Here is a 17,318-nt window from a genome sequence, read left to right as displayed (position 1 = left end):
GTTTTTTTAGTTTTTTCCTGTCGCTTTTTACCACACATCGACGGACGCTGACAGACGTTTGGTTTGGAACGTGGTTTATACATGAAAGAACGCTAAAACGCCGCTTTCGTGGTCGCGCGTTGTGACCCTTGTAGAAGGTGTTATACGGGGGGCGGAAAAAAACATATAATTGCAAGATCAGACAAATGGGAAAGCATGTGCATAGTCAAGTCACTTTTTAATAAAAATGAATATGATAGTATGCTAGACAAAAATGTCACGCGTTCCCGATAGGGGCTTCTACCGCACGACGCACTCTGTCGTCTGCCAGCTGCGCCTACCTGGAAATGGCGCCACAAGTTACATTCACCGCTAACTCGGTCGTCTTCGAACACGTCCGCCGTTGACTCCAGAAAGTTTGATGCTCTAGTTATTTAGTGACATAAAACTACGCCTTGAAAGTTCACAAGGTAACATCCACCGCCATAATGCACATCCGCTGAAATTTAGAGCTTTCCATGTGCAGGCGTCGATTATTCCGGTTCGTTTTACAGCTTAAGAAGCACAGTGGACACACTAGAGAATTAGGTCTTGAAGATAAGCTGCGATATTTGATAAATGAAGACATGGAAACTTACCGAAGGTCGTCGCGCTGTGAAGGGTCATGTCACGAATGATCCTTGTCCCAAATGCCGACCAGAGAAGCAGGAACTCCCCAGCTAGCTTTCGGGCAGAGAGCCCTCTCCGCAGGCTGGGCTGCGACGCAAGTCACAGAGTTTGCGCGGTCTTAAGAGTACAGACAGAGAAATACCAGTAAATACATAGAGAAATACCAGTAAATACATAAGCACAACTTTTTTAACACGCCTTAATTAACATCACACTTTATCCTTAGTTCCCGACACGAGGGTATATACCTATATATACACACATAAAAGCACTTTTGGAACGAGAATGTTTTCTCACCAAAGACACGGTTTTCCGGATGACAGCTTCGAGCCAATCTAGATAGACTTCCACGGGGGTGTCTTCTGCCAGAAATGCCTCAAACTCTTTGACCACTGCAAAGAGAGGTTAACGCGCTGTTTAAAAAACATGCCCGCGTTTGCTTAGACCAAGTGTGGGCATTCGCGTGCGCAGAAACCATGCAGATTCATGGCAGGTGGGAAGCCTGCCCATGCCACGTGTCGTCAGGAGCGTCACCGCAGCGGGCGTGACGTCAAAGCCGAGGGTAGGTCTACACATCGGGCCTTAGAAGCTTATAAACCTTTAGTGCATTAAGCATTTTCCGTTTGAATGCAAAACACGTTGATTTTTTTTTATTTAGCGCGCATCGGGAAATTGATTGAACCTACTTTAATATTGAAAGATCTTAATATATCGCCACACAAGTGAGACAATGTAGAAAACTTATTTAAAAAGATTCCAAAGAAAAATGTGCTTCGTGCCGGAATAAGCATAACGCACAAAAACCAGTGTTTCAATAAACCAATGACTTCGCTTTATTTTTTTGTTTTGTTTCAAGGTTAGAAGAAAGAAAACAAAAAAGGTAGGTTATTGGGTATCGTCCCTAACATTGTCATGAGTGTGGATAATAAAGATCAAGTAGATTTAAATATGTATTTAAATTGTGACCTTAGTATTATTTAAATCGTGATTTTAATATGATTTAAATTGTGATTTTAATATGATTTAAATTGTGATTTTAATATTATTTAAATCGCCTTTTAATATTATTTTAATCTTGATATAAATAGTGATCTAATAATAATAGATATCAGGCCAGTCTCGCCATGCTGAATGAAATCGAACCTTTCCCACCAAAAATTACCCCGGAAATATTTTTTCTTGCTTTTTTTCTCTCATTTGCTAATACTCTTTTTCTCTGTGAATTTGTCTATAATTAAATCAAATAGTCATAAAAAAGAAAGATCTATATAAGGCTGAACAACGATCAACAAACATCTCTTCTGGGTAATTGGAGCCTTAAGCTTTATTTATACCTTCCACTTCGTTCATCACTACTTACGTAAAGCAAACCAGAACGCGAAACAGAGAAACGACAACTAGGAAAGTAATTTAATATTGTAAGTATGTCAGGACGCAAAAAACGAAGCAAATAGAGATCGTTAACCGACTTTAAGAAATCAAGCCTATTCTTGTCCTAATAGGGCGAGTTGCCATCAATAAAATATTGTTAAATAAGGTAGTTCCGCAACATTATCAGTGATCAGACAGATTGTTCAACTAATATTCCAGGTTTAAACATAGATATAGTATTAATGTATTACTATTCTTGGAGACAAAGAAACCTAAATCCAATACACCCGTTTTGAATAAAATAAATCAGATTTATCTGATCCTTCTAAAACAAATCACGGTGTTTCTCGACCCTGCTTAGCAAAAAGAAATGCAGAATATCTACAAAAATTAATTACTCTGACTTTGCTCATATTTGCTGTTTTGTCAAATATAAAACCCCATGGTCCCAGTAGCGTTATTTTATTTGATTTTATGGCGTCAAATGTTTACTAGATGTAAGTAATTTCTTCGTTGCAACTCGAGGCAATGGTTGCTTCGATACAAGGTGCCGATTTCATTTAGGATAAATCAAGGCACCTTACATGTCGACTTTAACTAATAATTTAACGAACTCTATTTGGTTCAGACAGTAGTATATTCGTCGTCGTCATACCGTGTGCATATGTACTGCAAAAAATATAATAAGAACAAAATAAAAAGAAAGAAGCTTAAGAAAAGGAGGACGAGGCGATGCTTTGAAAAGACACGGCGGCGCCTGCCAGGAAAGCCGAGGGTGGACGTCAGCGCCCGCTGCGTTCCCCATAAAACGTCATTCTGCATACTCTTTTCAACTAAAATTGGCTAATTTTGTCAATTTATTTTTCAGTTCCTATGGCGTTCTTTTGATATGGTAGGCTAGAAAGGGGGAGTGTGACCATCACGCGCCGGGCACAGCGAGCGAGAGTAGTCCCCCGTTTCCGCCGCTCAGCGTGCGGTATATTCAAATAGCCTACGGCAGCGACAAGACTGCTCGCCGCTCTTTGTCCGTAATCACCAAGCGACCCTTGTCCCTTCAGTCTCGACCTCACGCTCTCGCCGCTCTCCCCGGTTCCGGGTTCCAGCAAGTTCCAGCCAGCGAAAGCGACGACTCAAGTTCCGCGGCGCACCTTTCGCAAAGCTTTCGCAGATTTGCTCTGCTGTCGGCTGGACGAGCGTACGGCGAGCGCTGCGCAGAAAACGGGAAACTGCTCTCGCCCGCGCGACCGTTACAGCTCTCCCTTCTAGCCCACCATACTTTGGATGGTGAATTAACGTGAGCTCGACGGAGTCTAAAGCCGCGACCACTCCGCTAATAAATCATAGAAAAGATAGTCTGCAGACGCTGTATGAAGCGCATGTCTCGCTTGTATGACCGCCCTGTGACATTCGTCATACAAAAGCCTGTCTGCAGAGACGTTTCAAGCATACAAACATACGAAGCGAACGTGCTTTGATTATGTAGATAATTCTGTCATTGTGTCTGCAGTGAACACCCTCTTATTATTCTCACACAAAAACTGTCTGCGCATATCTTTGAAGCATACATGCCTCGAGCATACGTTTGTCATCATGTCGAACACGAACAGCGTGTCTTTTGCATCATGTACGAGCAGTGTGCGGCTTAGGGACGGGCAAGAGCGCAGCCCCTAAGCCGGCTGTGGCACTGACGTCTGTAGAGGAAGTGTAGCGAGGGCCTGGGCTGCTGCTGCCCCCCGAACAGCGTCTCTTGGCAAAGGGCCGTCAGGTCCAGCTGGCTCCAGTCGCGCAGCATGTGGCCGGACCCCTGGCTTCCGCCCCGGGCCAGCACGCGCCACGCCTGCACCAGCTGGCTCAGGGACAGGTGCCGCCGCAGGCTCTGCGAGAACCGCCGACCCACTGCGGGTCGCAGGTACAGGACGCGAGTTGGCTTCGAACCAGGCATCGGACCAATACCGCCTATAGAAAACAATGGCCCGCGTCTTTCCCCCACAGACGTCATCCCTCGTGTGCCTAGATTTAGAGTGTTTCCAAACGTTCGATTGGGGTCACGTGGTTTCCTGGCGGAACGTCAGCAATATGAGCTGCAAGAAGGGGCTAAAAGTGTCGTTCTTCTGCCTCGGCTGGAGTCCGCACAATTTTTTCAAAGATCTTAAAAGTTACTAAGGACGTTAACCAGTGAAATATGCTGTTTGCTAGTCACACGGTCATTATCCACCGGCTGCATTCCACATTAGTGGAAGGTTGGGGACGTCGTTCCAATCTACAAAAGGGGCAACTGCCATACTGCGGATAACTACCGTCCCATATCATTAACTAATGCGGTGTCCAAGTTATTAGAACATGTAATATTCTTTGATGTAGCGTCGTACCATAAATCTAACACTTTATTTTATGAATATCAGCATGAATTTCGGAAAGACTTTTTATGCGATAGGTAGTTGCTTGAATTTCACCCATGCGCTTCAAGTTAACATGAACACTAACTCAAAAACTGATGCCAGGTTTCTTGATTTATCTAAAGCCTTCAATCGTGTACCTCATTGTCGTTTAATATCAAAACTCTCCCCACTAAATCTGGAGTCACTAACTCTGTCATAGATCCGTAACTTTCTTTCGCTTCGTTTTATATATGTGAATTTATTTATTTATTTTTATTTATTTAATTTACCTCAAAGCGCCCTTTCGGGCATTGTATGAGGGGGGGGAGTACAAGGTTTTCGACAAAAATATTGAAACGATACATATCGTACATATTTTCTTAATAAACAAGAAACAATGCAATGCACCCACTCGAAAGGAATACACTTTTACACAAACAGGAAACAACGTGCCAACCAGGCTACAAAAAGAGAGAAAAGACCATCTTTGCACAGGAAAAACAAGAAAGACACCATCCCGCGATTCATTCCATGGAAAAGTGAAACAAACGTTCACATGGTGATTTGAATTCATTTTTATCTATGATATCTACAACGTGGTGGGGCAAAGAGTTCCATTCTGCAATGGCAAGCTGTAATGGTGAGTTGCGAAACTGGTTAGTGCGACAATTTGATAAAGGAATTTTGTGAGGGTGATCATGTCTGGGAAAGATGCGATGAGGGGGAGGTAATAAGAGTTCCTTAAGGCTAACATTATAGTAATAAATATTGTGAATGAAGGTAAGACGGGAGACTTTGCGCCTGACTTTTAATAAAGGTAAATTAGCCCTTTGTTTCAGTGCCGAAACGCTCGTGTACGGTGAATAGTCACTAAATATGAAGCGCGCGGCTTTGTTTTGAATTCTTTCAATTAGGTCAATCAGGTAGTCCTGGTGGGGAGACCATATGATGCTGGCGTATTCGAGCTGCGATCTGACAAAGGACTTAAAAGCTAGCAAACGAGTTTCAGGGGGAGCTAAATACAACTTCCGCCTGATGAATCCTAAAGAACGATTTGCTTTCCCAACTAAGTAGTTAATATGGTCATGCCAATTAAGACTATCGGAAATAAAAACACCCAGATACTTATATTTATTTACCTTTTCCAGAGGGACACCGTTGATAGAGTAGCTGCAATTAATTGATGTTTTCTTTGTTGTCACGGTCATATATTTGGTTTTATCTATGTTAATTCGCATTTGCCACTTGTCGCACCACGAAGCAATAGAGCTCAGATCGGTTTGAAGTGTCGAGGTGTCGTCTATATGTACTATCTTTTTATACAATACACAATCGTCTGCGAAGAGTCGAATCGATGAAGAAATGCTAACAGGGAGATCGTTTATATATATAAGGAAGAGAAGGGGTCCCAGGACAGAGCCCTGGGGCACGCCAGACTTAACATCAGTGGACGATGACAACTGATCAGAAATTACAACGGATTGAGTTCTGTTCGTAAGGAATTGTCTAATCCAAAATATCAGTGAGGGGTCTATATTCAACGTTTCAAGTTTTTGTAATAACCGCTGATGCGGTACACAATGAAAAGCCCGGGAAAAGTCTAGAAATATCAAGTCGGTCTGTTGGAGCGAATGAACGTTATCATAAAGATCGGTTACAAGCTCGAAAAGTTGAGTCTCACACGATTTGCCTTTTCTGAAGCCGTGTTGTCCCTCAAAAAGAATGTTGTTCTCCATGACAAAATTAATAATATGACTATATAGGATATGCTCTAATATTTTACAAGGGATGCTCGTCAACGATATAGGCCTGTAGTTATTTAAGCATGACGTGTCACCAGACTTGTGAACCGGAATTATTTTTGCATGCTTCCAATCACTCGGCAAATGCCCATCTTCGAGGGATTGCTGGTACAATGAAGCTAGTATGTCGCTAGAGAACGGCTGCGTAAGTTTCAATAGTTTAGTGTTAATGCCATCTATGCCTGGCGAGGAACGATAAGGAAGGTCTTCGATGAGTTTACTTACACCACGTGAACAAACAGTGATCTTTTCCAAGAAAGCGTGGTCATAGGTCAATTCACAAGAAGGTAACGGAAACGATTCGTTGGTAAAAACTTCACTAAAACATTCATTAAAATTGTTGGCAGTTTCAAGGTCAGTGCATCTATTTCCCTCCGCATCCGTAAAGTTAAGATCACAACTTGTTTTCGGTGGATTTATGCAACTCCAGAATTTTTTTGGATTTGACTTCAGAAGGCCATTTAGGTCATCTCTGTAGAATGTTGTTTTCGCTTTTTTAATTTCGGAAGCACATATAGATGAATGGGAATTATACAAGTCCCAAGACAAATTCGTGTTTCTTTCCACAGCCCTGTTGTACAAGCGTTTCTTTTTGTTCAAAAAAGACTTAAGATTTTTAGAAAACCACGGACGTAAAGGGTTGTTCGGAATTTTGATTGTTGGAACGAAGTTTCTGAGGATATAATTCAGCTGATTTTTAAATGCGATCCAGTTTTCTTCAACAGACCGTAGGCGGAACGACCGCTCAAAGTCATCAAAAAAGATCCTCATAGTTGTGCTTATTTCATCAGTTTTTGCCTTTGAGTAGTCGTGGATTTCTTTAAACTGGTTACGGGGGTGCTGAGTTGTCATTTCGACTTCGACTAAAACCATTTTATGATCACTAATTTCTTCAAGAACATTTACGCGCTTAATTAAGTCAGGGGCAGTCGTGAAAAATAGATCTAGAATAGAGGTACCTCGGGTAGGTTCAAGAACAACTTGAGAGAGGAAAAGTGATTTAAAAACATTCAAAAACTCTAAACACTCGGAAACATGTCTGCAGTCAGGTATTGGTTCACAAGAAATCCAGTCAATTCCTGGGTAATTAAAATCTCCTCCAAGAAACACGGGACATCCGGGGTAACGAGAAATAACGTCATCGAGGCTAATACAAAGATCCTGGACAAAATCAGCGGTAACATGAGGCGGCTTGTAGCATACACCAACCAAGACATAAAAATGGGGACTTTCAGGCCGAAATTTCGAATATTACATCTGGCGTCCCCCAAGGCACTGTCTTAGGCGCTCTTCTGTTTCTTGTCCACAATAACCTTCCCACACTATTGTCCTCTAATATGCGTTTGTTTGCAGATGAGTGTGTCCTTTACTGGAAAACTAACCACTGAGATGATAATCTACTTCTCCAGCGCAATCTTGACATCATTCATAATTGGTGTGACAAATAGCAAATGCCCCTTAACACATTAAAATGTAAACTACTGAATTGTATTAGCAAAAAAAAAAACTCTGTATTTCTTTTCCTCTTCTCTTGGTTTAGACGTTGCTTCTACTTCCAAATATCTAAGATTTCACTTCACTCCTGACCTTTTATGCGTCCCCCAGGTAACGATATAATTGCTAATGATAATCGAATTATGGGATACATTAAGCGATACATACATTTTTTGTCGCTCATAAAATTTACTATTATAATGCAAATGTACCTTTTCTTGAGCCTCATAATGTCCATCAATGACACTTCAAAGCAGCCCATCCTTGCCTTCGGAAATTAGCCTACGAAACTTATGTTTGCCTCAAACTTGAATACGCTTCACCCAATCTAGAAGACCCCTTAAAACTACTTGATCAAACGCATTGAATTCGTCCAAATATCAAAGGTCACATTTAATAACATCAAGTTATTCTTATAATATAAATGGTTCTTCTCTCAAACGTGATCGTTCTCTCCCTCTATTTGAAAACCGCCGTAATTTTTTTGTCACTCATAAAATTTACTATTATAATGCAAATGTACATTTTCTCAAGCCTCTTAATGGATCCCTACACAATCACCAAACACCAGAAGTTTCGAACGTCTGACCGATACGACTAATGCATTTATTAATTCCGCTGTACTGCGAGGCATATTAGACTGGAACGGCCCTCCCAACTCCATCGTAGACATCAGTGACACTAGCCTATTGCGTGATTCATTGACATCATTATTTTTTAAAGGGGAACTCCGCCGATTTCTTCATAGTTCCCGATTTACTTGAAATTTTGCTAAACTCGCCAAACAACATCGCCAAAATAGTATCCCAAATATTAGGTCAAAATAAGTTTTTTTCACGAAGTTATTGAATTTACAATTTTGGTCCTCACCGTGTTTTTCAAACTGAAAGTCTCTACTGGCAACAATAAAAAAGTGACGTCAGTGGAAGTGCAGGGGTTCACTCTTTGGACTGTAGAATTTGTTCCCAATTTATTCGAAGCAGTTTCATGGTGTCAAATGAATGCTTTGGAAGCTCGCTCCAGTCCCCGCGCCCCATCACGGAACAAATGATTGGCATATTCTATTTTTTAGACTGCTCGCCCGACTGGCAAGCTGACCTTCCAATGACGTCACGGCCCTGAAAAGGGCGGGTATATTTGAATGTTTGTTTTTGCATGATTTTCATTTGCCGATTTCGCAATAACTATTATGAATTTCACGATACTATATAGCGTACCAGAAAGGGTAAAGGCCGGGGAGTCAGAAAATATAGTTAGTTGAGGTAGCTCAAAAATCGGCGGAGTACCCCTTTAACTAGTTACTGCTGCTAGTTACCAGTGCTGAAGCTTTTTTTTTATGATTTTCCGTTGTTCTGTTCATAACCTCTCTTTTAAAATATACTGACTCCTTTTATATAATTCACAAATGAATATTTTGGCACTGCTCCTGTTTCAAAAATGGCGCAATATACGCGGCGTACATTTTTTTTCTGCTTTTGGTGATCTTCATACAACGTGCTTTGTCCTGTTCTTTATTTTATGTACCCCCCCCCCTCCCCCTATGTAATTCTCTACTAAGGCTTTTATGGGTCGAATGAGTAAATAAATGAACGAATAAAAAAAACGAGCGCTTTCGCCTCTCCGCCTGTTTTCCTCCTGACAACACGATGCAAGCAAAGTTGCAGCCGATCTTCGCAGGAGTCATTGCCATTGAATTTCAAACGCTCTCCGGGGTTTGAGTTATAGGCCTTTCTTAAAGCTAGGCATTCTAGTCCCCATTGCTGGATCCACTGAGTAACGCTTATACACCAACTCAACCCTCCTACGTCACGCCGCGGTGGTGGCGCGCCGGACGCACTTCCGGTCTGGGGCCGTGCGAGACATGCATTCCTGTGTTCCTTTGGAAGAAACGAGACAAAAAACCTGACTTTTCGTCAAAATGCTGCGATGGGGGCTTTACCAAGAGAATCTGGAAAGGTTTGAAGATCAGTTTTCATGTGTTTCTGTCCCCTCCGTTCGTCCGAGAACGTGGATAGCAGCCGTGAAAAGGGCAAACCAGACGCTGTCGAACTACGATTGCGTGTGCGGGCCACAATTTGTGGTCACCAGATGTATTTGCTTTGTTCCAACATGAACGAGAGAAAAACCCCAAGTTGTCCGGACTACTCACGGATTCAGTGCGTCTTCAAATTCACACGGCCGCCTGATCGTTCGAACTTTCGTCTGCTCTTTCAAAGTTGTCTGCTTTTTGTCGTCTGCTCGTTCAAACAAAAGCGGCCCGTAGACCAAGCTTTGACCCCGTGATTGCAATAAGAAGTAATTGCGGGCCTCAAAAGACTTAAGTAGGCTCGGTGTAAACAGTAGATACAAGATGTTAATTATTGGTACCGGTGGCCATCACCTACTTGCTACGCTTGGTCTGTTCCCGCTTCCGACTTTCAGTATCGACGTCGATCATCGCCGCTACCTTTTACACTTTTGCAGCACGAGCGACGTCGCGACCGAAAATAGCTACAAGAATCTCATGATGGTTTTGGCGTCCATTCTGCAGCGTTCATGCGAATGAATCGCCGCACGTCAAATTATTTACGGAAAGTTTAGCGGCGCAACGAGCCTTTATAATTTCGCTCAGGCGATTGAAGTGGTAAGACATTGCGATGAGGACGTAGAATCAACTCCAACGCGAAAAAGAGTATGCAGACTCACACAGACGCCGACAACGTGACATTCGAATGGTTTGTTTACGCGGGACGTGGTGCTTCTTGCCCGTACTCCATTGCGCGTGCGTTCGATCTGTCGTCTGCTCTTTCAAACTTGGCTGCTTTTTGTCGTCAGTTCGTTCAAACGACAGCGGCCCGTAAACCAAACGTTGACCCGGTAATTGCGATAAGAACTAAGTGCAGGCCTCAAAACACTTTTGAGGGTTGGTTGGGGTAAGTCGGCTAAGTGTAAACAGATACAATAAGTTGTTGATCATTGTTACCAGTGGCCATCACCGACTTGTAATTCCCGATTCTACTTTCGGTTTTCAGTATCGATGTCCACCATCTCAGCTACGGTCCAGGCTTTTGCAGTCCGAGCGACGTCGCGACTGTAAATAGCGAGCAGAATTTCATCGTGGGAGTCAGGCTTTAGCGCCCATTCTGCGGCGTCCACGTGAAATGAATCGCCGCACGTCACATTATTCACGCAAAGTTTTGCCTCGATAGTTTTGCTGAAGCCGCTCAAGTAGTCAGACATTCTTAGGAGGACGTAGAATCAACAATTCCAACGCGAAAAAGAGCACGGGGACTCCCACCGACGCCGACAACAACGCAATTCAATGGTTTGTATATGGGCGGCGGCGGGCTTTTTGCCCATCATCCACCGCGCATGCGCGGCGCCGGTGGCGTCCGCTAGGGGCGCTCCGGTTTGTTTGTAAACATGAGTTGGTGTATATCACGTCAGCGTCGCCGACAGTGCGTCTTGCAGTGTCTCACATGTGACGTACAAGACGCAAGCAAGCGACGACGCCAAGACACACGCGTCGGCCGCTTCGCGGCGACTTTCGTAAAGCTTTGGCGCGTCTCCCGCTTGGGGCGGCCGTTAAGGATACACTAGCGATGACGTCTTACGCAAGCCTTGACTTCTAGGTGGTGTTGACCGAACTCACATGTAACTATATAGTTCAGGGGTGGCCAAGCTGAGGCTCCGCGAGCCGCATGCGGCTCTTTGCGTGTTAAAGTGCGTCTCGTTGCTCCCTAGTAAACCTAACCCCTCCGCCTCCCTCCCGGGGTCACTAGAGCACTTCCGCAAAAAGAGAAATGGAAAGCGTCTTAAAGTGAAAGACAGGTGGCGGTTTGGTAGTCCTGTGCTACTGCTACCTTACGTATACAGTTGGACTAATTTGACTCGGATAGATCTAAAGTGGTTCAAGTATCATTTATTGCTTTGGACAAAAGATTGCCCCCCCCCCCCCTTTTTCTTATGAATTTCCTCTTCCAGGCGGCTTTCGAAAGTTTAGTGATCTTGTCTGCCGCTCTTAGGCTGGGTCAGCCCGGCCACCAGGACAAGCTCCTCGCATAACGGCTTGGATGGAACAGCGCTGTTTCATCCAAGCAGGAATTGCCAACTAGCCCGATCATCCACATTATAGAGCCCCATAAAGGCCTCCAGCATTGCGGGGAGAGCTTGCCCTTGTTTCATAAAGGGGCTCTAAGTTTATTTCTAAAATCGTCTATTTATGGTCATCCCACAACCTACGGCTTTATGCATTCTAAAAAACAACACAAAAGCATTACGCGATTGATACATGTCCAATTGCCCAATGCAAGACGGGATCCAAGATCACGACACGCTCGTTCATCTTTTTTTTAGATTTGGCGCGGGATGCCACCGGAACTGCGACAGCCAATCTCAAGAAATTGCTTCCCGCGCGATTGCTCGAGATTGGACAAACTTCTCCCGCAATTAACTCCACTCTTTGCTCTCTCAGAGCAAACGCTGGAGTGGAGGCAACTTTGTATTCGCCTCCTCTAGAGTCCAAGTCTAAAAGAACTCGGTGGTTGTTTTTTTTAGTTTTAAGTAATATTGAATTTTTGACAGTAACCGTTGGTTATCGGTGTTTTTTGTTTTCGTTTTAATCGATTTTGTATGTTTGACGTCGGCGGATTTTATGGTTCAAACCTGCAGATGTTTCGTATGACACGGGCGGATGTTTCGGTTGGAACCAGAAAGTCTATGGCCTACACATAACTTAAACCACAGACGACAGCCAAAAAAATTAAAAAGGAAAAGGGGGGGGGGGGGGGGCCAAGACAATTGGATTGCCCTGCGGCGAATTTGGCAAAGAGTGCATTTTTTTTAAAAACAGTTTATGAAAGTTCCGGTTACAGGTGTAGCATAGCAGACAACGCGACTGATTCTCTCCCGGCGACTGCGTAATTTATGGTGACGTACTCCATCATTTTGGTACCTAGTCTGCCGTTGACGCCGTCTACCGAGCTTACGACCAGTGCGGCTCAATACTAAAAAGAAATGTAGGTTTGTGCGTTTACTACGAAACGTCTAAATTCTCGATAAAGCACGCTTACTTAGAACAGGCATCTTCGTGCAGATAGCAACATTCAGGTGTAAGTATACCTTCTAACCAATACAGATATAATATATATCTAACCAATAATCAATACAGATTCAATCGTCACAATCAGGAATCCTAACATCTATTAACGAGATTAAACAGAACCAAGAAACAATGAGGGCCAACATCTCAGACATCAACTCGAGGCTCCTTGCAGTCGAATCCAGCGCCTCTGTTGTAGCACAACTTCAAACAGCAGTAATCGACGCCAGAAATGTTGCTGATGGTTTACAAGGCGAAAATATTGCGTTGCGAGCACGTCTTGACGAGGCGGAAGATCAGTCCCGTCGAGACAATCTGATATTTTTTGGGGTTACTGACACCATATCAGAAACTTGGGCCCAGACGGAAGAAAGAATGTTGAGCGTTTTTCGAACGTCCCTTGGCATGACAGTTACGGGCGACTCTATTGTTCGGGCTCATCGTCTCGGAAGATTTTATCACGAAAAATGACGACCTATAATTATAAAATTTTCGTCATTTAAACTGCGGGACCAGATCCTGATGGCAAGACAAGCATTAAAAACGCACCGTATTACGGTTAGCGAAGACTTTTCGCTTGCTACGCGTAATGCGAGAAAAAGACTGTTAGAATTTGGTAAATCTAAGGGAGGAACGTTTAAGCTTAGGCACAACAAGCTGCACATTAACAACCGGTGTTACGCTTTCAACTCGACAAATGGCGAAGTCTACGAGCTAGGTCCTTCTAGTTTGCCTATTGTCTCTCCCGCACAGCCGACAATTCCCCAGACACAGTCATCTCTTACTCCAGATTCCGCTGAGGCGCGCTCGCCAACGTAGGATTTGTCGAGGGGTAGAGCTAGGCTGTCACAGTTTTCCGACGTCTCTGTTTTGTTTACTAACATAAGGAGTGTAATAAAAAAACGTGATGAATTGTGTTCCATCATTGATTCTACCGATGCTGATGTTGTTGTTCTAACCGAAACATGGCTTTCTGGGAGGATACGGAACAGTGAACTGTTTGATGGTTCAAAAAAGTTCAATGTGTATCGGAACGATAGACAGGACAGGTGTGGCGGTGGCGTCCTGATTGCAATTGCTGACCATATTAAATCTTTTTCATTAAACATTGCGTGCGATATAGAACTAACCTGGGTCGGCCTTGTTTTGAACCATAAGAAGTGGATCATGGGAGTATGTTATCGGCCACCCTCATCTTCGTCGTCATTTGTTGAGACTTTGCATAACGCCATTAACAGAATAGTGATGCGGTATCCCAGCGCACCCATCTTCCTTCTGGGTGACTTCAATTTTCCCGCTATATCATGGTCAGATGACGTTCATTGTATGAATGTACACACTACAGAGTGTAATTCGTTCATTAACTTGTGTCTCGATTTTAACCTGTCGCAATTAGTTCTTCATCCCACCAGAGTGTCTCCGACGACAGCAAGTGTTTTAGATCTAATATTGGCTACTCACCCTGAACATGCAAGTGACATAACTTATCTTCCAGGGATCAGTGATCACTCTATGTTACATTTTCATTTCAAAACGTCGGTATCTAGGCCGACTGACCGACGAAAGAAAATACGCGATTACAGTAGAGCGAATTTTGATCAGATTAACAATGATCTTGCGGTTTTCTTTGACCAGTATTTGACAGACTTTTCGGGCCGCTCGGTTGACGAAAACTGGAATTTGTATAAAGATAAGGTAATCTCCCTTATCAACAAATACGTGCCGCTCCGAAATATACTTGAAAATAATCAGTCACCTTGGTTCACGAAAGCCCTGAAGAGACTGTCAAATAAAAAAAAGCGCTTGTACCGTGCGGCCAAGTTTTCCCAGTGTGAGCGTCGCTGGGCCGCATATCACAATTCTGTAGAAGTGTACAAAAAAGCGATTGAAGGCGCTAAATCTCACTTTTTCACACATAGTCTTCCAGACATGTTGGTAAATAACCCCATTAAATTTTGGAATACTGTTAACAAAAAGGACCGTTTTTCAATTTCTCTTACAACTTCTAGTGGTGACAGCGTGCCCAGTGACGAAATAGTATATTTATAAAATCTTTCTCCGATATTCGCAACATAACTTACCCTTCGATGAGCTGTTCCTGTTATCTGCCAATGGATTCTATCTTTGTTGATTCTGCTGGTATTGCAAAAATTATAGATGAACTGAAGTTATCATCCTCATCAGGAGTGGACGGAATTAATTCCAAGTTTTTAAAAAACACTAAACTATACTCATCTCTTATTCTCTCAAAATTGTTTAAACAGTCGCTGCAAGATGGTATTTTACCTTGTGATTGGCGAGTGGGGAAGGTGGTTCCAATTCCGAAAGGTGGCGATAAGTATTCCCCTAACAATTATCGTCCCATTTCATTAACCAGCATACCATGTAAACTTCTGGAACACGTTATCTTTTCCCAACTCGCACATTTCCTAGAGTCGAATAATTTTTTCACCGAAGCACAGCACGGATTTCGTAAATCATTATCTTGTGATACTCAGCTCCTATCCTTCACTCATGACATTCATTCTATTCTTGACCGAGGCTCCCAGGTGGACTGCACTTTCTTAGATTTCGCCAAGGCATTTGATAAGGTGTGTCACGAGCTATTACTGTTAAAACTTTCAAAACTTAACATTGACCCTAACGTTCTCGCATGGATTCGGTCTTTTCTAAATAACCGTTCACAATTTGTAACAATTAACAACGAAAATTCTCCTCCCGTGTCTGTGAATTCTGGAGTTCCTCAAGGGTCGGTTTTAGGCCCACTACTATTTTTAATCTATATTAACGATCTTCCCATTAATGTGTCTTCATCCGTTTGTCTCTTTGCCGATGACTGTGTAATTTACCGTGAAATCTGTCACGATTCTGACCTGTCTACACTTCAGTCTGATATTAACTCTGTCTCTCGTTGGTGTGAATTATGGCTAATGAAACTTAACACTAGTAGATGTAAACAAATGAGAGTGTCCCGCAAGCCTAACAATAGTCCCTGTTACCACCTAGATGGCAACCTTTTGGAGCAAGTGGCAACGTACAAGTACCTTGGTGTTCACTTAACAAATAACCTTTCATGGAAACCCCACATTCAATATGTTACTACCCGTGCTAACTGCATGTTGGGCAACTTAAAACGCAACTTTTCATTGGCACCTATTTCACTAAAATTGATCCTCTACAAAACATTAATCAGGCCTAAATTAGAATATGCAGCCTCCATCTGGGATCCCGGTCACGATACTCTAATCACTGCATTGGAATCCATTCAGAATAGGTCAGCCCGTTTCATTCTTTCCAACTACCATCGTACTGCTAGTGTCACATCAATGAAAAATAGTTTATGTTTACCACTTCTCTCCTTGCGACGTAAAATTTCACGCCTATGTCTATTTCATAAAATGTATTTTCATAACCCTCTCCTACGCAATCGGATGATTACCCCCCCCCCCCTTTTACATTTCATCCCGTCTTGACCATCAGCATAAAGTTGGAGTTCCAAGTTCGTTTACCACAACATTTCAATCTTCTTTTTACCCCGCACAGCCGAGGAATGGAACCACCTCCCCGGTTTGATTGCTACTATAACTGATACTAACTTGTTTAGAAATTCCATCACTAGCTATTTTAGCAGTGACCCATGACCTATTAATATTATTATTCTTTGTTTGTTGTATATTTAATATTGTTGACTTGTTACTATACTACTATCTTTGTTTCATGTATGTGCTCTCCCCCTCTGTAATGCCTTCGGGCCCTGAGGGTACTTTCAATAAATAAATAAATAAACCTCCAGCCAAATGTAAAGCCTCGGTCACAGTTCTAGTAGATCATCCTAAAGGCAGTCTGCAGATCGAACACCGCGTCCTTTGTACGATGCGTGAACAGTTTGACTGCGGTTTTAGGTTAACATGAATGCAGTTTTTCGTGTGCACCTGTTTCTCTGGAGTTCAATTCAAATTGCTGATCCTAATTCACCCGGAAGTTTATAAATACGCGCGAATCCCGAACGAAATTACTTACTTTCGATCTTTACAGTGCGGAGGTTATCGGGAAATCCGGCGACAGCCCCGTCCAGCCATTTCTCCAGATCCTCGGAGAAAGTTCGCATGGCCCGAGACACGCTGAAGTTAAAAAAAGAAGACAGTGGGAGTATGAGCTTTGAGCGCAGAAACCACATGAATCGGCTCAGCATCTTGCAAACAAAAACGTGTTCTATTGACAAAATATCAACGTGTGAATCGAGGTATATAAAAAAAGTCCACGTGAAGCTAAAGCTACAGTTTTTGCCATCATTGTCAACACAGGCGGGTTACGAAGCTCCTTTTTAAATATGCTTTGCATCCTGTTGATTTTTCGTGCCATTATATTTGATTGATTGATATTTAAATGTCATTCTAAACTGAGGAGAGTGATGATGCACTGTTGTTAGTCATTATATTTGATCGACTGACATTATAATTTCTTATTCACTAGACTTGATTTGTTCATATTTACAGCTAGTTGAACACTGAAGCTGCGGTCAGACTTCTTATACATCATACAAAC

At 42.8% G+C, this 17,318-nt stretch overlaps 1 protein-coding gene across 1 annotated transcript; it reads right to left on the bottom strand.

Annotated features, from left to right (window-relative positions):
* Nucleotides 1-555: 555 nt before the first annotated feature.
* Nucleotides 556-16,880, bottom strand: LOC121835245 (transcription factor RFX4-like). The gene is made up of 4 exons (XM_042289236.1): nucleotides 16,794-16,880; nucleotides 3,709-3,915; nucleotides 946-1,040; nucleotides 556-735 (listed from the first exon to the last, which is right to left on the bottom strand). Coding segments are annotated over exons 1-4 (483 nt in total). The 5' UTR covers nucleotides 16,795-16,880.
* Nucleotides 16,881-17,318: the final 438 nt, after the last annotated feature.

This window comes from Ixodes scapularis, unplaced genomic scaffold, assembly GCF_016920785.2.
Source record: "Ixodes scapularis isolate PalLabHiFi unplaced genomic scaffold, ASM1692078v2 PGA_scaffold12__126_contigs__length_90152505, whole genome shotgun sequence".
NCBI lineage: Eukaryota > Metazoa > Arthropoda > Arachnida > Ixodida > Ixodidae > Ixodes > Ixodes scapularis.
Note: the sequence above shows the minus strand (reverse complement) of the source record. Positions and strands in the feature narration are given on the sequence as shown.

Excerpts from the sequence above, each read along its gene's own strand:
- LOC121835245 (XM_042289236.1), bottom strand. Across the intron at positions 1,041-3,708 it reads GCTACACTTCCTCTACAGAC|TGGTCAAAGAGTTTGAGGCA; the intron begins GTCAGTGCCACA and ends CTCTCTTTGCAG. Across the intron at positions 736-945 it reads TCCGGAAAACCGTGTCTTTG|CCCAGCCTGCGGAGAGGGCT; the intron begins GTGAGAAAACAT and ends CTTGCGTCGCAG.